The following is a 15,814-nucleotide window of genomic DNA, read 5'->3' as shown; positions in this document are numbered from 1 at the left end:
TTCGGGCGGGAAAGCGCGTGCTTCAAATTTGAATCGGCGGGAGGGACGGGGCGGGATACGCCCCCTCCCCCTCCCCGCGCTCGGCCACGCCCCCCAGCGCTCGGCCACGCCCCCGAGGGGTGTGCCCGCGTCCGTGTCCGTGCATGCCCGGGGTGAGGCGCGTCGGTGCGTGTGTGCGCGCGGTCACGGGCGCGGCACGGGGCGCGCGGGTGCGTCCACGTAAGTCAGGCGGGGACCGCGCGCCTGCGTGCGCACCCCCACTGCCACCCACCCCACGCGGGGCACCCGCCGCCCACCTGCCCCCGTCCCCACCCCCTCGCACCCACGGGTGTCCCCGGGCCGGCTGCCCCCACCAGCCCGCCCCCCCCGCCCCGGAACTGCCGCGTCCCCGCGCACAGGGCCCAGCCAGGCGGGTTTATCTCTTTATTAAAATCTATCTGGCGGAGGCGCTGGGGAGGGGAGGGGAGCGCCGGGCCCCCGGGGCGAGGGCCAGCCGCCGGGCACGGCCCGGCCCGGGCGGCCCCGGGGCAGCCGCCGTCATGTGAGCGCTGTTTGCACCTTCTCAGGCCGGGCCCCGGGGGGGAGACTCTGCCCCGGGCCCAACAGCAGCCAAAGTTCACCTAGAAAAAAAACCACCACGAAGCACAGTTCCAGCCGCGGGGCAGGCGCACGGCGGCACGCGGCTCACCGACAGCAGGGCACGGCCACGGTGCACCGGGTGAGGCGGTCCTGCGCCCACCGCGGCCCCAGCCCCGCCACCGTGGGGCACGGGCTGTCGCCATGCGTGGGGTCCTGCCGCCATGCCCACCCGGCCCCGAGGGGAGTCGTGGGGTCGCGGAGCTGCCCAGCAGCCCCGGAACAGCCCTTTCCCCCCCCCCAGCTCTGCGGCCTCCTGCGGGTGCGGATCTGGCACGGGGGGCTCTCACTGGCTCCGGGCGCGCCGAGGCGCGGGCGAGAGGTGTGCGGTGTAGCAGTGCGTGCAGACACGCACGGGTTTCAGCTGGCCGTAGTGTGGCAGTGCCGCGGCATGCGGCGAGCAGCGGGCACAGAAGATCTGCCAGGAGAGGGACGGAATGGGGCTGAGGGGAGCCGGGCCCCCGGGGAACCCCGCGAGCCCCAGCCCGGCCCCCTCCTACCTTCCCGCAGCTGCGGCAGTGGTGCCTGCGGCGCAGCAGGGTGAAGGGCGAGCGGCAGGCAGAGCACTGGCTGCACGTGCTGTCCGGCACCCACTCGGGCAGGCGGCAGGCGCCTGCTGGGCAAAACACATCGGTAAAAGCCCCCCGCCCTGTCCCCCATCACCGCCCCGGCCCCAGGAACGTCCCCGTCCCCCTGGCTGGACCCATGCTCCTGGGTGTCCTGTGGCTGCTCCGCTGAGCCAGCCCCAGGCAGGACACGGCAACTGTCCCTGTGTGCCCAGGGCTGCCCAGGGCAGCCAGACCCCTCCAGGCAGGATGGGGGCAGGACCAGCCCCAGCCTCGCACCCTGCCCCAGAGCTGTGGCACCCCGGGCAGCCCCTTACCTGCCCTCCGGAGCCCGGCAGCCTCTGTGGGGCTGGAGCACAGGGGGCAGTCGGCCACGCGAGGAGCATCTGCCGCACACGGGTCACCGTCCTCTTCCTCTGCGGGGACAAGGGCTGCAGTGGTCCAGCCAAACCGGGGCTGGGCGCAGCCCCATGGGGCTGGGCACTGTGGCCGCATCGTCCCCATGTCTGGGGCTGTGGCCTCGTCTCCCCAGGGACAGACGCTGGGCAGGGCAGAGAGGAGCCGTCCCTCACATCCCTGGGGGTTACTCACGGCTGGCACTCGGCTCCTCCGAGGGTTCTGCCTGCGAGGCAACGATCTTGAAGACCGTTTTCAAGATGCTCCGCAGGTCGCTCGCAAAGTTGGTCTGGAGCTGATCGGCCACCCCTGCACCAGGAGGGTGGGGGGTGAGGGTGCTGGGGAGGGGCCAGGGTGCTGGGGGGGTGGCGAGAGGGTCACTCACCCGAGATGCAGACGAAGAGGGTGTGCAGCATGTCCTTGGTGCTGCTGTAGCGGGAGCGCAGCTCGGAGCAGCGGGCACCCGGGGTGGCATCGAGCCCTGTCCCTGGGCTGCTCCCGGGGGGCTGGGGGCTGCACAGGGGGAGGTGACGGTTACCCCAGGGGTGGTGCGAAAAGTCCCCGTCCCAGCGGGCAGGGATCTGCCATCTTGGCCCCGCTCCCTCCCCGCCACACACCCCCACTGCCAATCGGTGCCCAGGTCATCCACCATGCTGGGGGGTCCCAGCCGCATCGTGCAGGTGGGGGGTGGTGGGGTGGCGTGGGGCACCTCAAGGAGACACCAGGGAGCAGGGGGGTCCGCTCTGGGCACAGCTGCCCCCCAAGCTGGGGGGGTGGCCGGACCGCAGGGATCCTCCGGTTCAGCTGTGCACAGGCTCCTCTCCAGCAGGCAAAGCTCCTCTGCTGACAGCACCCGCAGCAAGTCCCTGCAGCGAGGGGACGGCGTCAGCCCCACGTCACAGCCCCACTGCTGCCCCATGGCCCCACCCGCGGGCGCCCATTGCCCCCTGCCATGTACCTGATCTTCTTCAGGAGGTTGTAGAAGGGGCTGAAGACCCGGGACATCTGCTCAGGGCTCCGCTCCAGGCTGAGGGGACCCTCAGGGTAGATGAGGAGGCCGCTGCGAGGGGACGGAGCCCGACTCACGTTGGGGGGTTGCCTGGGACCCCAACTCCCCAGGGGGAGAAGGGGCTGGTACAGGGCAGGGAGCACCCAGCCGCCCCTGGTCACCCCCTTCTCCAGGGGGCTGCACTCACCTGATAATGGCCAGGCGAGGGATGGTGAACATCAGCAGCGGTTCGTAGCCATCGATCATCTCTTGGGTCAGGTAGCCCAGGCGCAGGGCTCTGGGTGGGGGACACACCCTTACAGTGGGGCCAAACCCCGGGATGCTGCCCCATCCCCGGTGCTGGGGTCCCTGCCGCCCCCCCTCCTGGCGCGTGGTGCCCCTCACCTCTCCACTGTCTCGCAGAAGAGCACGATGATCTCCTGCTGCCTGTAGATCTCCTCGGGAGACTTCACCGCCACCAGCGAGGACACGTAGCTGGGGAGATGGGGGAACCGTGAGGCTCCTCCAGCCCCAGCACAGTGCCCTCCCACCCCAGCACCCTAACCCGGGCCCCCACCTCAGCTCGAACTCCGCGAAGAGCCGGTCAAACTGGACAAGCACAGCCCGGACGGGCTCCGGGTAGGAGCCGGGCTGGCTCAGGCTCTGCTCCCGCAGCACCGTCCGCACCAGCTCCAGGCTGCACAGCAGGTTCCTGGCCTGGGGCCGCAGCTGCGCCCCGTCCGCCTCCTCCACCTCCAGGAAGGTCCCGGCCAGGAGACACTGCCAGGAGCAGGGGGGCCGTCAGGAGCCAGCGCCCAGGGCAGCGCAGCCCCTGCCCCCAGGGTCAGCCCGTGGCGGGGTGCGCCATCCTGGCTGGTGCCCATCGCCCCCCAGCCTGGGGGAGCCGGACCCCATCGCCCGCCCCGGCACAGCATCCCTGGGCTCACCTCTGCGGCAAACAGCATGTGGTTCCCCAGGTTGTCCACCAAGAGCTCCTCAGGGAACTTGACCAGGTAGTCACGGCTGTGCCGCTGCGTGGGGATGCACTCCTCCATGATCCGCTCCAGGACGGCCAGCAGGTGAGCCTGGGGAGGGCAGGGACGTCACCCGTGACCACCCGGGGGGACCGGGGTCACACCAGGGCCCGGGCTGCCCCCGTACCTGGCTGAGGTGGAGCTGGTTGAGGAGCACCAGGTACTGCTGCGGGTCCAGCTCGGCATCCAGCCCATTGATCTCGGCCACCACCCGCGTCACCCTCTCGTCGGCAAAGAAGAACTGGGAGAGCAGGCGGGGGTCGGAGCGCTGTGGGGAGAGCACAGGGGCGATGGCGGGAGCACCCCACGGCTCCGGGTACTGGGCCAGGGGGACCCCAAATCTCCCGTGCCTGCAGCCAGGTGGGGCGGGGGCTGCTGGAGTTTGCTCCCCTGTGGCCAGTCCCCGTGGGGCAGCCCTGGGTCCACAAACACCCAGTCGGGCAAGTACGTGGGACCCCCATGGTGGCTCCGGCTCGGCCGAGCTGTGCTGGGTGCCAGGGGCAGGCGGGGAGGCAGGCAGCCCGCGGCCGAGCCCTCCCGGGGAGCGCCGCCGTCCCCACCCACTCGTGCCTCAGTTTCCCCAGGGGCAGAGCAGGATGAACAAGCTCGGCCGCATCCCGGCAGCGTGGGCACGGATCCGTGCGCGGCTGTAAACACCGGCTCAGGTGAAAGGTCCGCGGGGAGCCCCCGGCGGGGAGCAGGCAGCCCGGAGGGACGCTCCTCGCCCCATCTCTCCCCCAGACCCCCGCGGGGCCGGGGGGATGGAAGGGGCCGGGGGGGGATCTCCTCGCCCCGGGAGCAGGCGGCGCCGGGACGGGCGCTGAGCTGCCCGGTCCTGCCCGCCGCTGCCCGCGCCCCCGCCGCACCTCCAGCCCCGGGGCCGGGCACCGCTTCCTCCTCCCGCTCCGCCCCGGCGGGGGGGGGGGGGGGGGCCGCCGCCCCCCCTGCGCCCGGTGCCGGCGGAGCCCCCGGGCAGCCCCGACGGGGCGGGGGCGGCCCCGGCGCGACCCCCCCCCCCGCTCTCACCTTGGGCCGGCGCAGCCAGCGGCGGAGGGCGGCGGGCAGCATGGCGCGCCCCGCAGCTCTGCCGCCGCCCGGCTCCCCGCGCCCGCCGCTCGCCGACGGGGCGGGCCGGCACCGGGCACCGCCCGGGGGCGGACCGGAGCGGTGTCCGCCCAGCCCCGGCACCGGGACGACCCGGCGGACCGGCCCCCGCACCGCCCCGCCCGGCCCGCGGCGGGACCCGGGGCTTTCCCGCTGCCGGGTGGCGGGAGGCGGCCGCCGCTCGACGGACCGGTTCCCTGTGGCGGGGCGGGCGAGGGCGGGTTCGCCGTGGGGCGGGCAGGGTGCCCCCGCCGGCTGCCCCGGCTCCCCCTCCCCGGTCTCGGTTCCTGGCTCCAATTCCCGACTGCAACCCCCAGGCTCCCGGTTCTCCCCTCCCGGTGCCCGGGCCCACCCCTCCCACTTCCCTGGCTCTTCCCTCCCGTTTCCCCTCTCCCCGCAGCCCCCGGGGCCCAACCTTCCGGGGACAGGGACACCCCAGAGATCCGGCCCCGCAGCCCCCCCTAGCCCCGAGCATCCCCGGGCTGGTGGGGGGGTACCGGGGGAGGCACCCACAGGCACCTGCCTGCTTTCTGCTGCATGGGCTGTGCAGGGCGTGAGGTGCAGTGGGAGGGGGGGAAAGCAGCCCCTTTGGGTGGGAGCAGAAGGGGCCGAGTGGCCAAGGAGGGGTCCTGGGGGGTGCTTGGGGTGCTGGGCACAGCAAACCGCCCCGGCCGTGCCAGGGGAGGCAGCTGTTCCTGCGCCATGCCAGGCCTGGCAGTGCTGGCAACAGGATGTGGGTGCCGATAATTCAGGTGGCTTATAGCCTAATGGGGTGGATTCACGGGTAAAAAATCCACCGAGGACAATTAAATAAACACGGCGGCACCACCTCGGCTTGAGGAAGTCCCTGAGTCACAGCGGCCTCGCGGCGCCCAGGCTGAGCCGGCCAGGTGCGGGTGCGGGGCTGGCCCCGGCGCTGGGGCTCCACGTGTCCCCACGGGCTCCAGCTCTGGTTTCGGCCAGGCAGCGTGCCCTGCCTCCCGTGGCTGGGGGTCCCCGTCCGCACAGTGAGCCTGGAGCCCTGCCTGTCCCACAGCTGTGGGCAGCGCTGCCATCACATTTTGTGGGGCACAGTGGGCTTTCCTTGGTGGCCAAGTGCTCCACGTGTCCCCGTGTCACCAGCACCGTGCTCTGCCCCACCACAGGAGGGCACCTCCGGTGACACGAGGTGTGGTACGGAGCGAGGCCTGGCCTCGTGCAGACCAATGCCACGATGGGGCGTTTTGGGGTGATGCATGGCACAGAGGCTGGCAGGGAGGCAAAGGGCTGAGCCGGCCCCCAGCTCTCTTGGGGGGGGCAGCTTGGGGGGTACCGCAGGGCTGTGGGACCTGGTGCACTGGGACTGCACAGAGTGGCAGCAGACCCCCGTGGGCAGCCTGGGATCAGGCAGCAGCGGGAAGGCTGGGGCAGCGGGCACTGCGCTGCATGGCTGCACTGCGCTGCATGGGGGGAGCTGGGGAGCCCTGCACTGGGACCAGGGCATGAGGTGCAGTGTGCAAGGGCTTGCCCTGCCTGGACAGGGTCATGCAGCTCCAACGATGCTGTGGTGCTGAGCACAGCACTGCACAGCCAGGAGGCACCCAGGGTACTGGGAGAGCACCGCTACATGGGAATGGGGTGCAGAGGGGCTGGAAACCCACACAGGCACCATGGAGTCTTCCACCAGTGGGAAGGCTGGGGCAGTGGGCAGTGCGCTGCCCGTCCGCACTGCACCGGGGGTACCCATGTGCTAGGATTGGAGTGCAGGGGAGCTGCAACCCATGCGTGTGTCCAAGGCTGTGTGTCTGGGGTCACGCTGTGTTGAGGATGCCGTGGTGCTGAGCATGGCGCTACACAGCCGGGATGCACCCAGGGTACCGGGAGAGCATCGTTACATGGGGAGGGGCTGCAGAGGGGCTGGAAACCCACATGTGCACCCTGGGGTCATGCAGGAAGGCCGGGGCAGCGGGCAGCGTGCTGCACAGCTGCGATGGACTGGGAGTAGCAGTGTGCCAGGACTGGGGTGCCGGGGAGCTGTAAACGCACATGTGGCTGCGTGTCCGGGGCTGAAGACGCCGCAGTGCTGGGATGCACCCGGGGTACCCAGAGAGCTCTGTTAACATGGGGACGGGGAGCAGAGGGGCTGGAACCCACGCGTGCCTTGTGGGGTGCTGCACCACCAGGAAGGCCGGGGCAGTGGGTAGTGTGCTGGTCATCCTCAATGGGGGTACCAGTGTGCCAGGGCTGGGGTGCAGGGGAGCGGTGTCTGGGGCCGGGACGCCCCGAAGGCACCGGCGCTCTTTAGGACCCGGGGGAGTGGGAGTGGGGGGCGGAGCCGCGGGTCGCGACGGCGCCGCCACCTCCCCCCCGCCAGGTGGCGCGCTGTCGCGCGTCGCTGCCCTCTCACAAAATGGCGGTAGCGGCTTCACCTCGCCGGGCCTTTCCCCCCTCCCTCCTTCCCCCCCGGGCAGGGGCCGGACGGGCCGCGCCGCCATATTGGCTGTTGTCCTGGCTGCGGCGGGCGGCGGGCCGCGCTCGCCATGACTCGCAGGCGGAACAAGGCAGCAGCAGGAGCGGCGGGTGGCGGCGGCTCCGCGCCTCGCCGTGAGAGGGTGGGGGGTTCCGACGCTGGTCCTCCTCCCCCTCCTCCGCCACCGCCGCCGCCACCGGAACCGCCCGCCCCGCCTGAGGTGGTGGTGGCGGCGGCGGGCAGCAGCGGGGAGCCGGGCAGAGCCAACGCTCAGGTACCGGGTTAGGCCCTGCGGCGGGGAAGGGGCTGTTTCTGAGGGGATTTCGGGCGGGGCGGGGATGGGGCAGGGCCCGGGGGGGGCCTCCGGCCCTGCCCCATCCCCGCCCCGCCCCCGGCCTCCGAGCATCCCTGAGGCATCCCACACACACACACACTTGAGGCCCTGGTGCCCCCCATCTCCTTGTTCCCGGTTTTGGAGGGTCCTCTGCACCTTCGGGCGTGGTGGTGGGGAAGCCTCGGTGGAGCCACGCTGCTGGGGTGCACCTTGGGGGGGGGCATGCTGAGATGAGCGGGGAAGGTGGGAGGTGAAGCCCAAGCCCTTCTCTGGGGAGCTTGGTTGCCTTGGGGCGTGGGAGCCGCTTTTTACAGCATCCTAGGGCACGCGTGGGGCTGGGATGAGTGCGTGGGCAGGGCCTGACCTTGGCTTTGCTGGGCTGGGTGGTGGAGCCGGCTTGTGGCCTTGGGTTGCGGATGTGTTGAGCTGCAGCGGGACTTTGGGATGCCTCTGGCAGATGGCTGGGGTGTTGGGGGCTCCCACTGGTGTGTAGCATCCTGGGGGCTAATCTCTCCCAGCAGCTGGGGAAAGCTGATCTCATCCTTTGCTGGGGAGGGTGAATCAGCCAGCAAGCCTGTCCCCCACCATTGCACGCTACTCCCCCTGGCATGACCAGCAGCATGAGAGCAAAGGGGTCTTCCAGCCCCAGGGTCTGTGCGCCCCTTATTCTGTGCCTCTGTGTAGGGAGATCTTGCAGGTCTGCTCAGCAGACCCTTGTGCGCTCTGGAGGGCAGAGCCCCAGGCTCGGGGACAGGCGTGCTTGGCCGGGTGGCTTGGCGTGCTTCAGGGGGTGTTCCCACAGCTCCTTCTTGCGGGAGGGTCCAGCCCTGCCATGGAGCGATGGCAGGTGGCTCAAGCATCTGCCAAACAGGCTGCGGGCTGGCTCCTGCGCCTCTCGCTGCCTGACATCCCTTGACGCGCTTGGCTGCTGCTGCCTGCTCCAGGTCGCAGGCAGGGAGCGCGGGGGTGGGCCCTGGGTCTGGATGCGCTGGGTGGGTTGGGGAGAGCCGTCCTCTCGCCCGCCGTGCGTGGCGGTGGCCGCGTCTGCCCCTGCTGAGACACGGGGTGCCCTGGGAGCCCCCTCCTCCCCATGGCCGGCCGGCCAGGTGGGCAGGGGAGCTGTGCCCCCCTCTCTGCTCTCCTTGGCCTCTGACCTTTGCTTCACCTTGAGCCTGGGAGACGCCATCTGTTTCGCAGCAGCAGTTCAATGTGCGGCTCATTGTTGCGGGGCCCCGCTGCGGCGGCAGACAATGGGGGCCCCCTCGCCCGCGCCACGCTGGGCTCGTCACGGCTGTCAGGCCTCCGGCGAGCCCGCGGGCTGCGACGCAGCTCCTGCTGCAGCGCCAGGCGGGAAGACCCAACCTGGCTGCCCCGTGCAGGGAGAGTGCGAAGCAGCGCCGGGGGCTGCACCCCACCCCAGCGCATCTGCGCCGCCGGCTGCACAGAACAAAGAGGCGGGCGGGAGGGCCTGGGGCTCTCGGGTAACGCAGTGGGGGGTCTGCGATGGGCAAGAAGGGAGGGTTGTCGCTGCCAGACCCCTCTTCATATCCCTGTGTGGCGATTTCTGTGGGTCTTGCTTTGCCCTGTGAGTCCCCTTGGTCCCGCTGTACCAGAGGTGATAGTGGGAGTTGCTGGTGGCCTCCCAGCCTTGCTTGGTGGTAGGGCTGGCCCTTCAGTACTTGGTGTGATCTTCCCAAGGGTCCAAAATGCTCCCGGCTGGCACATGGCAGCCTGGCAGCAGCTGGGCAGCCCGAGGCTGCTCTCCTCCAGTGGGAGAAGGTGTAGTCCCACATGTAGCCTACAAGAAATTCTCTGGTTTGGTGTCAGTGTCCTGAGGTCTCATTTGTTGCCTCATCTGCCCTGCACCTGCACCGACCTGGGGCCCTGCCATGTGGCGGATCACACCTGGGGTGACTCACGGTCTGTGTGTCCGTCTGCAGGTGCTGCCCACCGCCAACCAGTCAGTGCAGACGTGCTGCCTGCTCTGTCACCGGGAGCGCAAGGACTGGGGAGGGCCGTCCCACAATGGGCTCGTTTCCCCGGGCGAGAGGCTGCCACCGGACTTCGTGCCAACGCTTGTGCAGAACCTCCTGGGAGAAATGCCACTGTGGATCTGCCAGAGCTGCCGGAAGAGTGTGGAGGAGGAAGAGCGGCGGGCGGTGCAGGAGCAGGCCCTGGCGGTAAGTGGTTATGGAGCTGGCGTTGGAAAGGCCGGGGCTGTAGCTCCTGGGACCGTGGCATTGACCACCCTATGGAGCTGGCTGGGTGTGCAGGTCCCCTCCTCACTCAGAGCTGAGCGCCTCAAGACATCCCAGCCTCGCTGCTCCCTGCAGCCACTCTGCCCTCTCCAGGGCTGCTGCTGGCTCCTCGGGAGAGACCGCGGCGGGGCAGAGCGCGGCGCCGTGGAGGCTTGTCTGGCAGCCTGTGTTGGGTTGGAGCTGCCTGCCTGGCAAGGCCAGCAGTGCCGCTGCTTCTCTGCCAGCCTTGCTCCACTGTGCATTGTGCCGCGTCCCCCCCGGCCCCAAGGCTGCTCTTGCTGTTAGGCAGGTCTCCCCGGAGCGGCAGCGTGTGCCAGGGCAAGTGCCTGCCCGTGCGTGGAGCTCAGGGGAAGAGAGGCTCCCTCCTGCTTGGCTTTATTTAACCCTGGCCTGGTTTGAGCAGGACCAGAGGAGGCATGTGGCCCTTGGCACGGCACGGCCGTGCTGGTGGGGGCCCTGGGAGCCAGGCTGTGTTGCTGTTGGACGGACAGGCTGTTTGCCACCCCTGAGACAGTGACGGGAACGGTTCCTGTGTGCTGAGCCCCTGCCTCAGGGCAGTGGAGGGGGTCTTGGTGCCGATGCCCTGGGGCCAAGGGCTTCCCCTCCCAGCTCGCTGCTGCTTCACTCTGTGTTTTCCTTGCCAGGTCTCATTATCCCACACATCCTGCAAGTCACAGTCTTGTGGGGGTGGCTCCCACTCCTCTTCCTCCTCCTCCTCCTCTTCTTCCTCCTCGTGCCACGGGAACTCAGGGGACTGGGACCCCAGCTCTTTCTTGTCTGCTCACAAGCTCTCGGGCCTCTGGAACTCACAGCACACCAACGGGGCCGCGCAGGGCAGCCCCCTCGGGGCCCCCCCTGCTGCACTAGGTGAGTTGAAGCCAGCCTTGGGGTTGAGCAGAGCTTTCTGCCCGGTCCTTGGCTTAGGTGGTTTCCTTGCGGGCACCCAACTGGTGGGCAGGGGTAGGCAGGCTGGTCCTCTGAATGCCAGTGCCAGCAGGATGCCTGGGTCCCTGCAAAGGCAGAGGGTGCTGGGAGCCGGCCCTAGCTCCGCTTTCCTTCCAGGCGACAAGCACCCCGGCCTCACTCTCTCTCCGGAGTGCGCCAGCCAGGCGCCTGCCATGGCGCCGGGGCTCAAGGCCTGTCCCTACAGCCACGCAGCCTCCCCCACCTCCAGCAGCGCCGCCCCGGGCTCGCCTCTGCCTACCTCACTCGACTTCTGCAAGACGCTGCCGAAGCAGTTCAAAAGCATGTGCCGGAGGGCCACCCCGCCAGGTGCGTGCCCAGGGGCAGGGCCGGCCTTATCCTCCCGGCCCGCTGCTCCACGCAGCCCTCGCTGCCCCAGCGCCTTCCCCTTGCTCTGCTCTCCGTGGGGCAGGGCTGAATCCTGCGGGGGAGACGAGGTGCCGCCGAGGCCCCTTTGCGAGCAGGGATGGCTTCTAGCTTGAGCCCCCCCCTGCCTGGGGGGAGGCGGGGTTTGTCCCACGGAGAAGCAGTCTGTGCAGAGGTGGTGGGTGGCTCCGAGCGTGGCCCTGGCCTGCGCGGGACAGCCGGTGTCTGATTGTCTCTGCTCCTGCTCCTCTGCAGGTGAGGCCTTCCACTCCTCAGAGCATCATCAGCACTCGGACCTCACTGCTCCTCCCAACAGTCCCACCGGCCTCCCCTCCCAGCCACCAGCGCTGGTCCCCTCTAAGCAGATGCCTGCCCATCCAGGGCCCTTCGGCTCCCCACCCCATGTCCCGCTGGGCACCTCCCCGCAGGCTGTGCTCTTCCCTGCGCCCAGCGCGCAGGCGGCAGCTCCGAAGCCGGCGTCTGAGTCCCCTCCCGCTGGCACGGTCTCACACAGCCCCGGGTCGTGTAAGAGCCCTCACCTGCCCCCTGCCAACGTGCCGCTGCTGAAGATGCCGCCTCCGCTGTCGGGCTGCACTCATCCCTGCAACGGGCACTGCAGTACTTCACTCATCCCTCCTCCCGCCTCCCACCAGCTGCCCAGCACGAACAGGTGAGTAGAGGAGCCCTGCCTGCTTCCAGCCTCTCCTCGCTGGGCAACGCGCCCTTTCTCCCACCCCTGCCCACGGATGCACTTTTCCCTGTGGAGGGACCGGCTGCCCTGGCGTGGTGGTGCAGAGAGCCGCTGTGTTTGTGGGCCAGTTCTGCTGCTGCAGACGCCTGATCTCTGAGGGTTGAGCTCTTTCTCTCCCCACGTGTCTTCTCCCTGCGGTTGTCCTTTAGTACTGTGGTGCAGAAGAGACTGTGCTTGCTCCTCCTCCAGCTAAAAGACCCAAAGGAACCGCCCGGTCAACCTGCTGTTGGCCAACAGGACCTTTGTCAGTGAGACCCGTCGGGCAGCTGTGGCACTGAGCAAAGGTCCTCGAGAAGATGAAGCCTGTGGACTTGTTCTGCTCGCCTGCTCCCCTGGCCCTCTCTGGGCTGCCTGTGCCCTGGAAGAGAGCACGCTGAGTCACGGGCGCTGGTTCCTCTCCGCTGATTAGCGCTCCCTGCGGAGGGCCAGCCAGGTCCCGAGCTGGAGCTCGAGGAATGGCGCTGTGGGCCGTGCCCTGGCCTCCCTGTCTCTGAGCTGGGTAGTCTGTGCCTGTGGGAGCCGGGCCTGCCTGCACGTGGGGATGTCTGGCAGCTGCATGCAGTTCCAGCGTTTCTCACCTATGCTACCTGCCGCCCCCAGTGAGTACCGCTCCCTGCCCTGGAATCAGCTTGTGGCCTGGCAGAGGGACACTGCTTTCTGGAGCTCTGGTGCACCAGCCTCCTGCCTGCCAGAGGCCCTGGGGGGCGAGGAGCTACAGATGTCTTCTGCCATGGGCTCCTCTGGCATCTCCCCCGGAGGAGGAGGATGCAGGGGAGGGGGTTTGTCTGCCCTGCAAATCCTTCTGCTCGGGCGCAGGCTGCCCTGGGAGGGGTGTTCCTACACGCGTAGTGTGGGGCAATTTTTGAGACCCCCTGGCTCCTGCTCACCTCTCACCCTTCTCCCCTTCTCCTCAGGGACCCCTCTTGCAAAGGGCACAAATTCCCAAACGGTACCAGCTGCCACCCGCCGCAGCCGTGCGAGGCAGACGAGGGGCTCGGGGAGGACGAGGACAGCAGCTCGGAGCGCAGTTCCTGCACCTCCTCCTCCACCAACCAGAAAGACGGGAAGTTCTGCGACTGCTGCTACTGTGAGTTCTTCGGCCACAACGCGGTGAGTGAGGGGCTGGTCTGCAGCCACCCCCGGTCCTTGTGCTCCGCTCTGCGGTGAGACGTTAGGCAGCCCGTGTGCCGGGAGTGCGGAGGTGGGCAGGTCTGGCCATGGCTGTTCCCTGCCGGCGTGTGCATCCCCCGCTTCGTTTCCATCCTGCCTCATCAGCCTGCTGGTCCCCTTGCTCCCGACTCGCAGCCGCCTGCCCAGCCCTGGGGCTTGGCGCAGCCAGCCAAACCCTGTGGCTTCGTGGTGGAAAAGAGTTCAGCGGGGGCTGTGCCGACTTGTCTTGCTGAGACCTGGGGGAAGGGAGCGGTTGGGGAGGTCGGTGAGGGACCGGTGCGGGAGCCGGGGCTGCCTGTGCGTCACGCTGGCTTCGCGTGCCTGCCTGGCTGACAGCGCTTGCCTCCCGCAGCCCCCGGCCGCTCCCACGAGCCGCAACTACGCCGAGATCCGGGAGAAGCTGCGTTCGCGCCTCACCAAGAGGAAAGAGGAGCTGCCACAGAAACTAGGGCACAACAGCAGCTCAGGAGAGCCCGCTGTGGACCACCGCAATGTGGACGAGCTGCTGGACTACATCAACAGCACAGAGCCCAAGCCCTTGAACAGTGCCAAGGCAGCCAAGCGGGCACGGCACAAGCAGAAGAAGAAGGTGAGGCCGGGCAGAGGGAAGCGCTGCCTGGGGCAAGCTGCAGGAGGGAGGTCAGGGCAAGACTGTGCCCCTTGCAGGGCTTTGCCTTCTCTCCCTCACATCCATTTGGTTTCTTGAACTCTGTGTCTTTTGCTGCCCTCTCCCCTGAGGTGACAGTGGTGCCCGGCTCCGTGCAGGGCTTCCCCTGCCTCTGTTCCTGCAGAGGGTGCCCCAGCCCTCCTGGGCGCTTTGGGCTGTGCTGTCCCACCTGCTCCATGCCGCGGCTCTGACAAACACCATCACGGAGAGGCAGTGCCGTGATGGCTCGTGCTGGGGCCTCATGCCCAGGGCAGGGTCCGGTGTGCAGTGTGGTAGCTGTGGCAGTGCCCACGGAGGACACATGACAGTTTGAGGGCTGTGGAAGATGTGGGATGGCTGTGCTGAGCACCGGCCCTTGGGTTTGCTGCCTGACAAAGCTGGTGCACAGCTAGCCCTGTGGCCCAGGCCACCCAATCCTCATGGCACCTGTGTTGCAGGAGAAGGAGAAAGCCCAGCTGGAGGCGGAGGCCCAGAAGCGGGCAGAGCGTGCCCCCACAGCCGGCCAGGCCAGGGAGCCGGCCGAGGAGAAGCTGCTGGAGTGGCCAGAGCTGGAGCTGGAGCGAGTGAACAGCTTCCTCAGCAGCCGGCTGCAGGAGATCAAGAACACCATCAAGGACTCCATCCGGGCCAGCTTCAGCGTCTACGACCTCAACCTGGATGTCAACGACTTCCCCAAGAAGGCAGCTGTCCTGGAGCAGAAGAACCTGCTCTCCCACCTCAATGGCTCCTCCGACCTGCAGGACATAGACCTGGCCCTGGCCCCGCTCAGCCTGGGCCCCGCCAAGAGCCACGCGCTGCTGCGGGGTGAGCTGGGCCCCCGATGGGGCGAGGGGCCCGGGGAGCCGCCACCAGCCCCGGGGGCCGAGAACGGCGTGGTGAAGCGCCTCAGCGCCGTGCCCAGCCTCTCCCGCATGATCTGGGTGCAGTCCAAGGCTGCGGACTCTGCCGCGGATGGCGGCAGGCTGAGCCCTGAGCCCAAGGAGGGACCGCAGCCCAAGGGGCTGGAGCCGCCGGAGCCGGTGCCCGCCGGGAGCCGGCAGCGGAAGAACAAGCGGCAGAGCGGGCAGGCAAAGAAAGGGGAGGGCGCTGCTGCCGTGCCCGGTGGCCAGGCCCGGCTGGAGAGCCCTGGTGCGAAGGGGCAGGTGCTGGGAACCAAGCACCCTTCCAAGGCCGGCGCCCCGGAGCCGCAGCGGGCGGGCGGCTGTGCCGAGCCGGGGGAGAGCGGCAAGGGGCAGCCCTGGGGCTGCGGCGGCGGCAGGCCGGAGAAGGAGAGAAGCGGCGAGGGGAAAGGCCGGAGGGCAGAGGGCAAAGCGGAGCTGCCAGAGCTGGCGCAGCAGCAGCAGCAGCCGCCTGCCCTGGCCGCAGGGGACCGGCAGCTGCCTGCCCCCCCTGCCCTGGGGGGCTCCCCCAGCCCAAGGGCAAGAGCAGGAAGAGCCGGAACAAGGTGGAGAAATCCAATACCTCGATCGGTGAGTGCCGGGAGCGCCGCTCTGCTCCGCCATCCTCGCGGTGACCCCTTCCTCACCTGCCCTGTCCGTCCGGCAGCGCTGACCCTCTCTCTGCTCCTCTGCTCTGCCAGATGACGTGTTCCTGCCCAAGGACCTGGACGGGGCGGAGATGGACGAGACTGACAGAGAAGTGGAGTATTTCAAGAGGTGAGGGGGCAGCCCCGGGGGGCCGAGCCCTGCCGGCGGGGCTGGGGCTGGGGCAGAGGGGCTGGTGGCTGACCGGGGCTCTCCTCTCCTCTCCCTGCCAGGTTCTGCCTGGACTCGGCCAAGCAGACGCGGCAGAAGGTGGCGGTGAACTGGACCAACTTCACCCTGAAGAAAACCACTTCCAGCGCAGCCCAGTGAGGTGCGGGGGGGGCCACCCCCCACCCACGGCCGCTCGCCTCTCCTCACTGTGCCCCCCAGCCCCGCGGGCCCCCGCCTCGCCTCGGTTGGGGTCCCCTCCTCCGCGGGGGGCCCCGGTGCTCTCCTGCCCCGCGGGGGCCCCCGGGGCTCCCCCCCATCCTCCTCCTGCCCGCGCTGCGGGGTGACCCCGGCCGTCCCGTCCCCCTCTCCGCGGCCGCCCGGCTCCCTGCGCCGCGGGGAAGGACCGTGCTGGACCCAATAAAGAACTTTTTAATTTTT

General features: G+C 69.3%; 2 protein-coding genes across 2 annotated transcripts; one reads left to right on the top strand and one right to left on the bottom strand.

Annotated features, from left to right (window-relative positions):
* Positions 1 to 898: 898 nt before the first annotated feature.
* LOC127022163 (lateral signaling target protein 2 homolog) lies at positions 899 to 4,688 on the bottom strand. Its single transcript, XM_050905610.1, has 13 exons — positions 4,647 to 4,688; positions 3,748 to 3,888; positions 3,534 to 3,671; positions 3,164 to 3,366; positions 2,992 to 3,081; positions 2,795 to 2,884; positions 2,557 to 2,658; positions 2,216 to 2,464; positions 1,984 to 2,111; positions 1,794 to 1,907; positions 1,520 to 1,618; positions 1,137 to 1,249; positions 899 to 1,054 (listed from the first exon to the last, which is right to left on the bottom strand). The coding sequence occupies exons 1-13, from the start codon at positions 4,686 to 4,688 to the stop codon at positions 923 to 925; spliced, it is 1,641 nt and encodes a 546-aa protein (XP_050761567.1). The 3' UTR covers positions 899 to 922.
* Positions 4,689 to 7,113: 2,425 nt separating this feature from the next.
* Positions 7,114 to 15,542, top strand: FAM193B (family with sequence similarity 193 member B). The gene is given in 12 exon segments (XM_050905526.1): positions 7,114 to 7,166; positions 7,168 to 7,447; positions 9,448 to 9,687; positions 10,410 to 10,632; positions 10,828 to 11,037; positions 11,350 to 11,764; positions 12,760 to 12,955; positions 13,368 to 13,604; positions 14,120 to 15,083; positions 15,086 to 15,151; positions 15,262 to 15,337; positions 15,439 to 15,542. Coding segments are annotated over 12 exon segments (3,057 nt in total). The 3' UTR covers positions 15,536 to 15,542.
* The last annotated feature ends 272 nt before the right edge of the window (positions 15,543 to 15,814 follow it).

The sequence above is a fragment of the Gymnogyps californianus genome, chromosome 14, assembly GCF_018139145.2.
Source record: "Gymnogyps californianus isolate 813 chromosome 14, ASM1813914v2, whole genome shotgun sequence".
In the NCBI taxonomy this organism is placed as follows: Eukaryota; Metazoa; Chordata; class Aves; order Accipitriformes; family Cathartidae; genus Gymnogyps; species Gymnogyps californianus.
The sequence above is the reverse complement of the archived record's forward strand: the minus strand, read 5'-3'. Positions and strand labels throughout refer to the sequence as shown.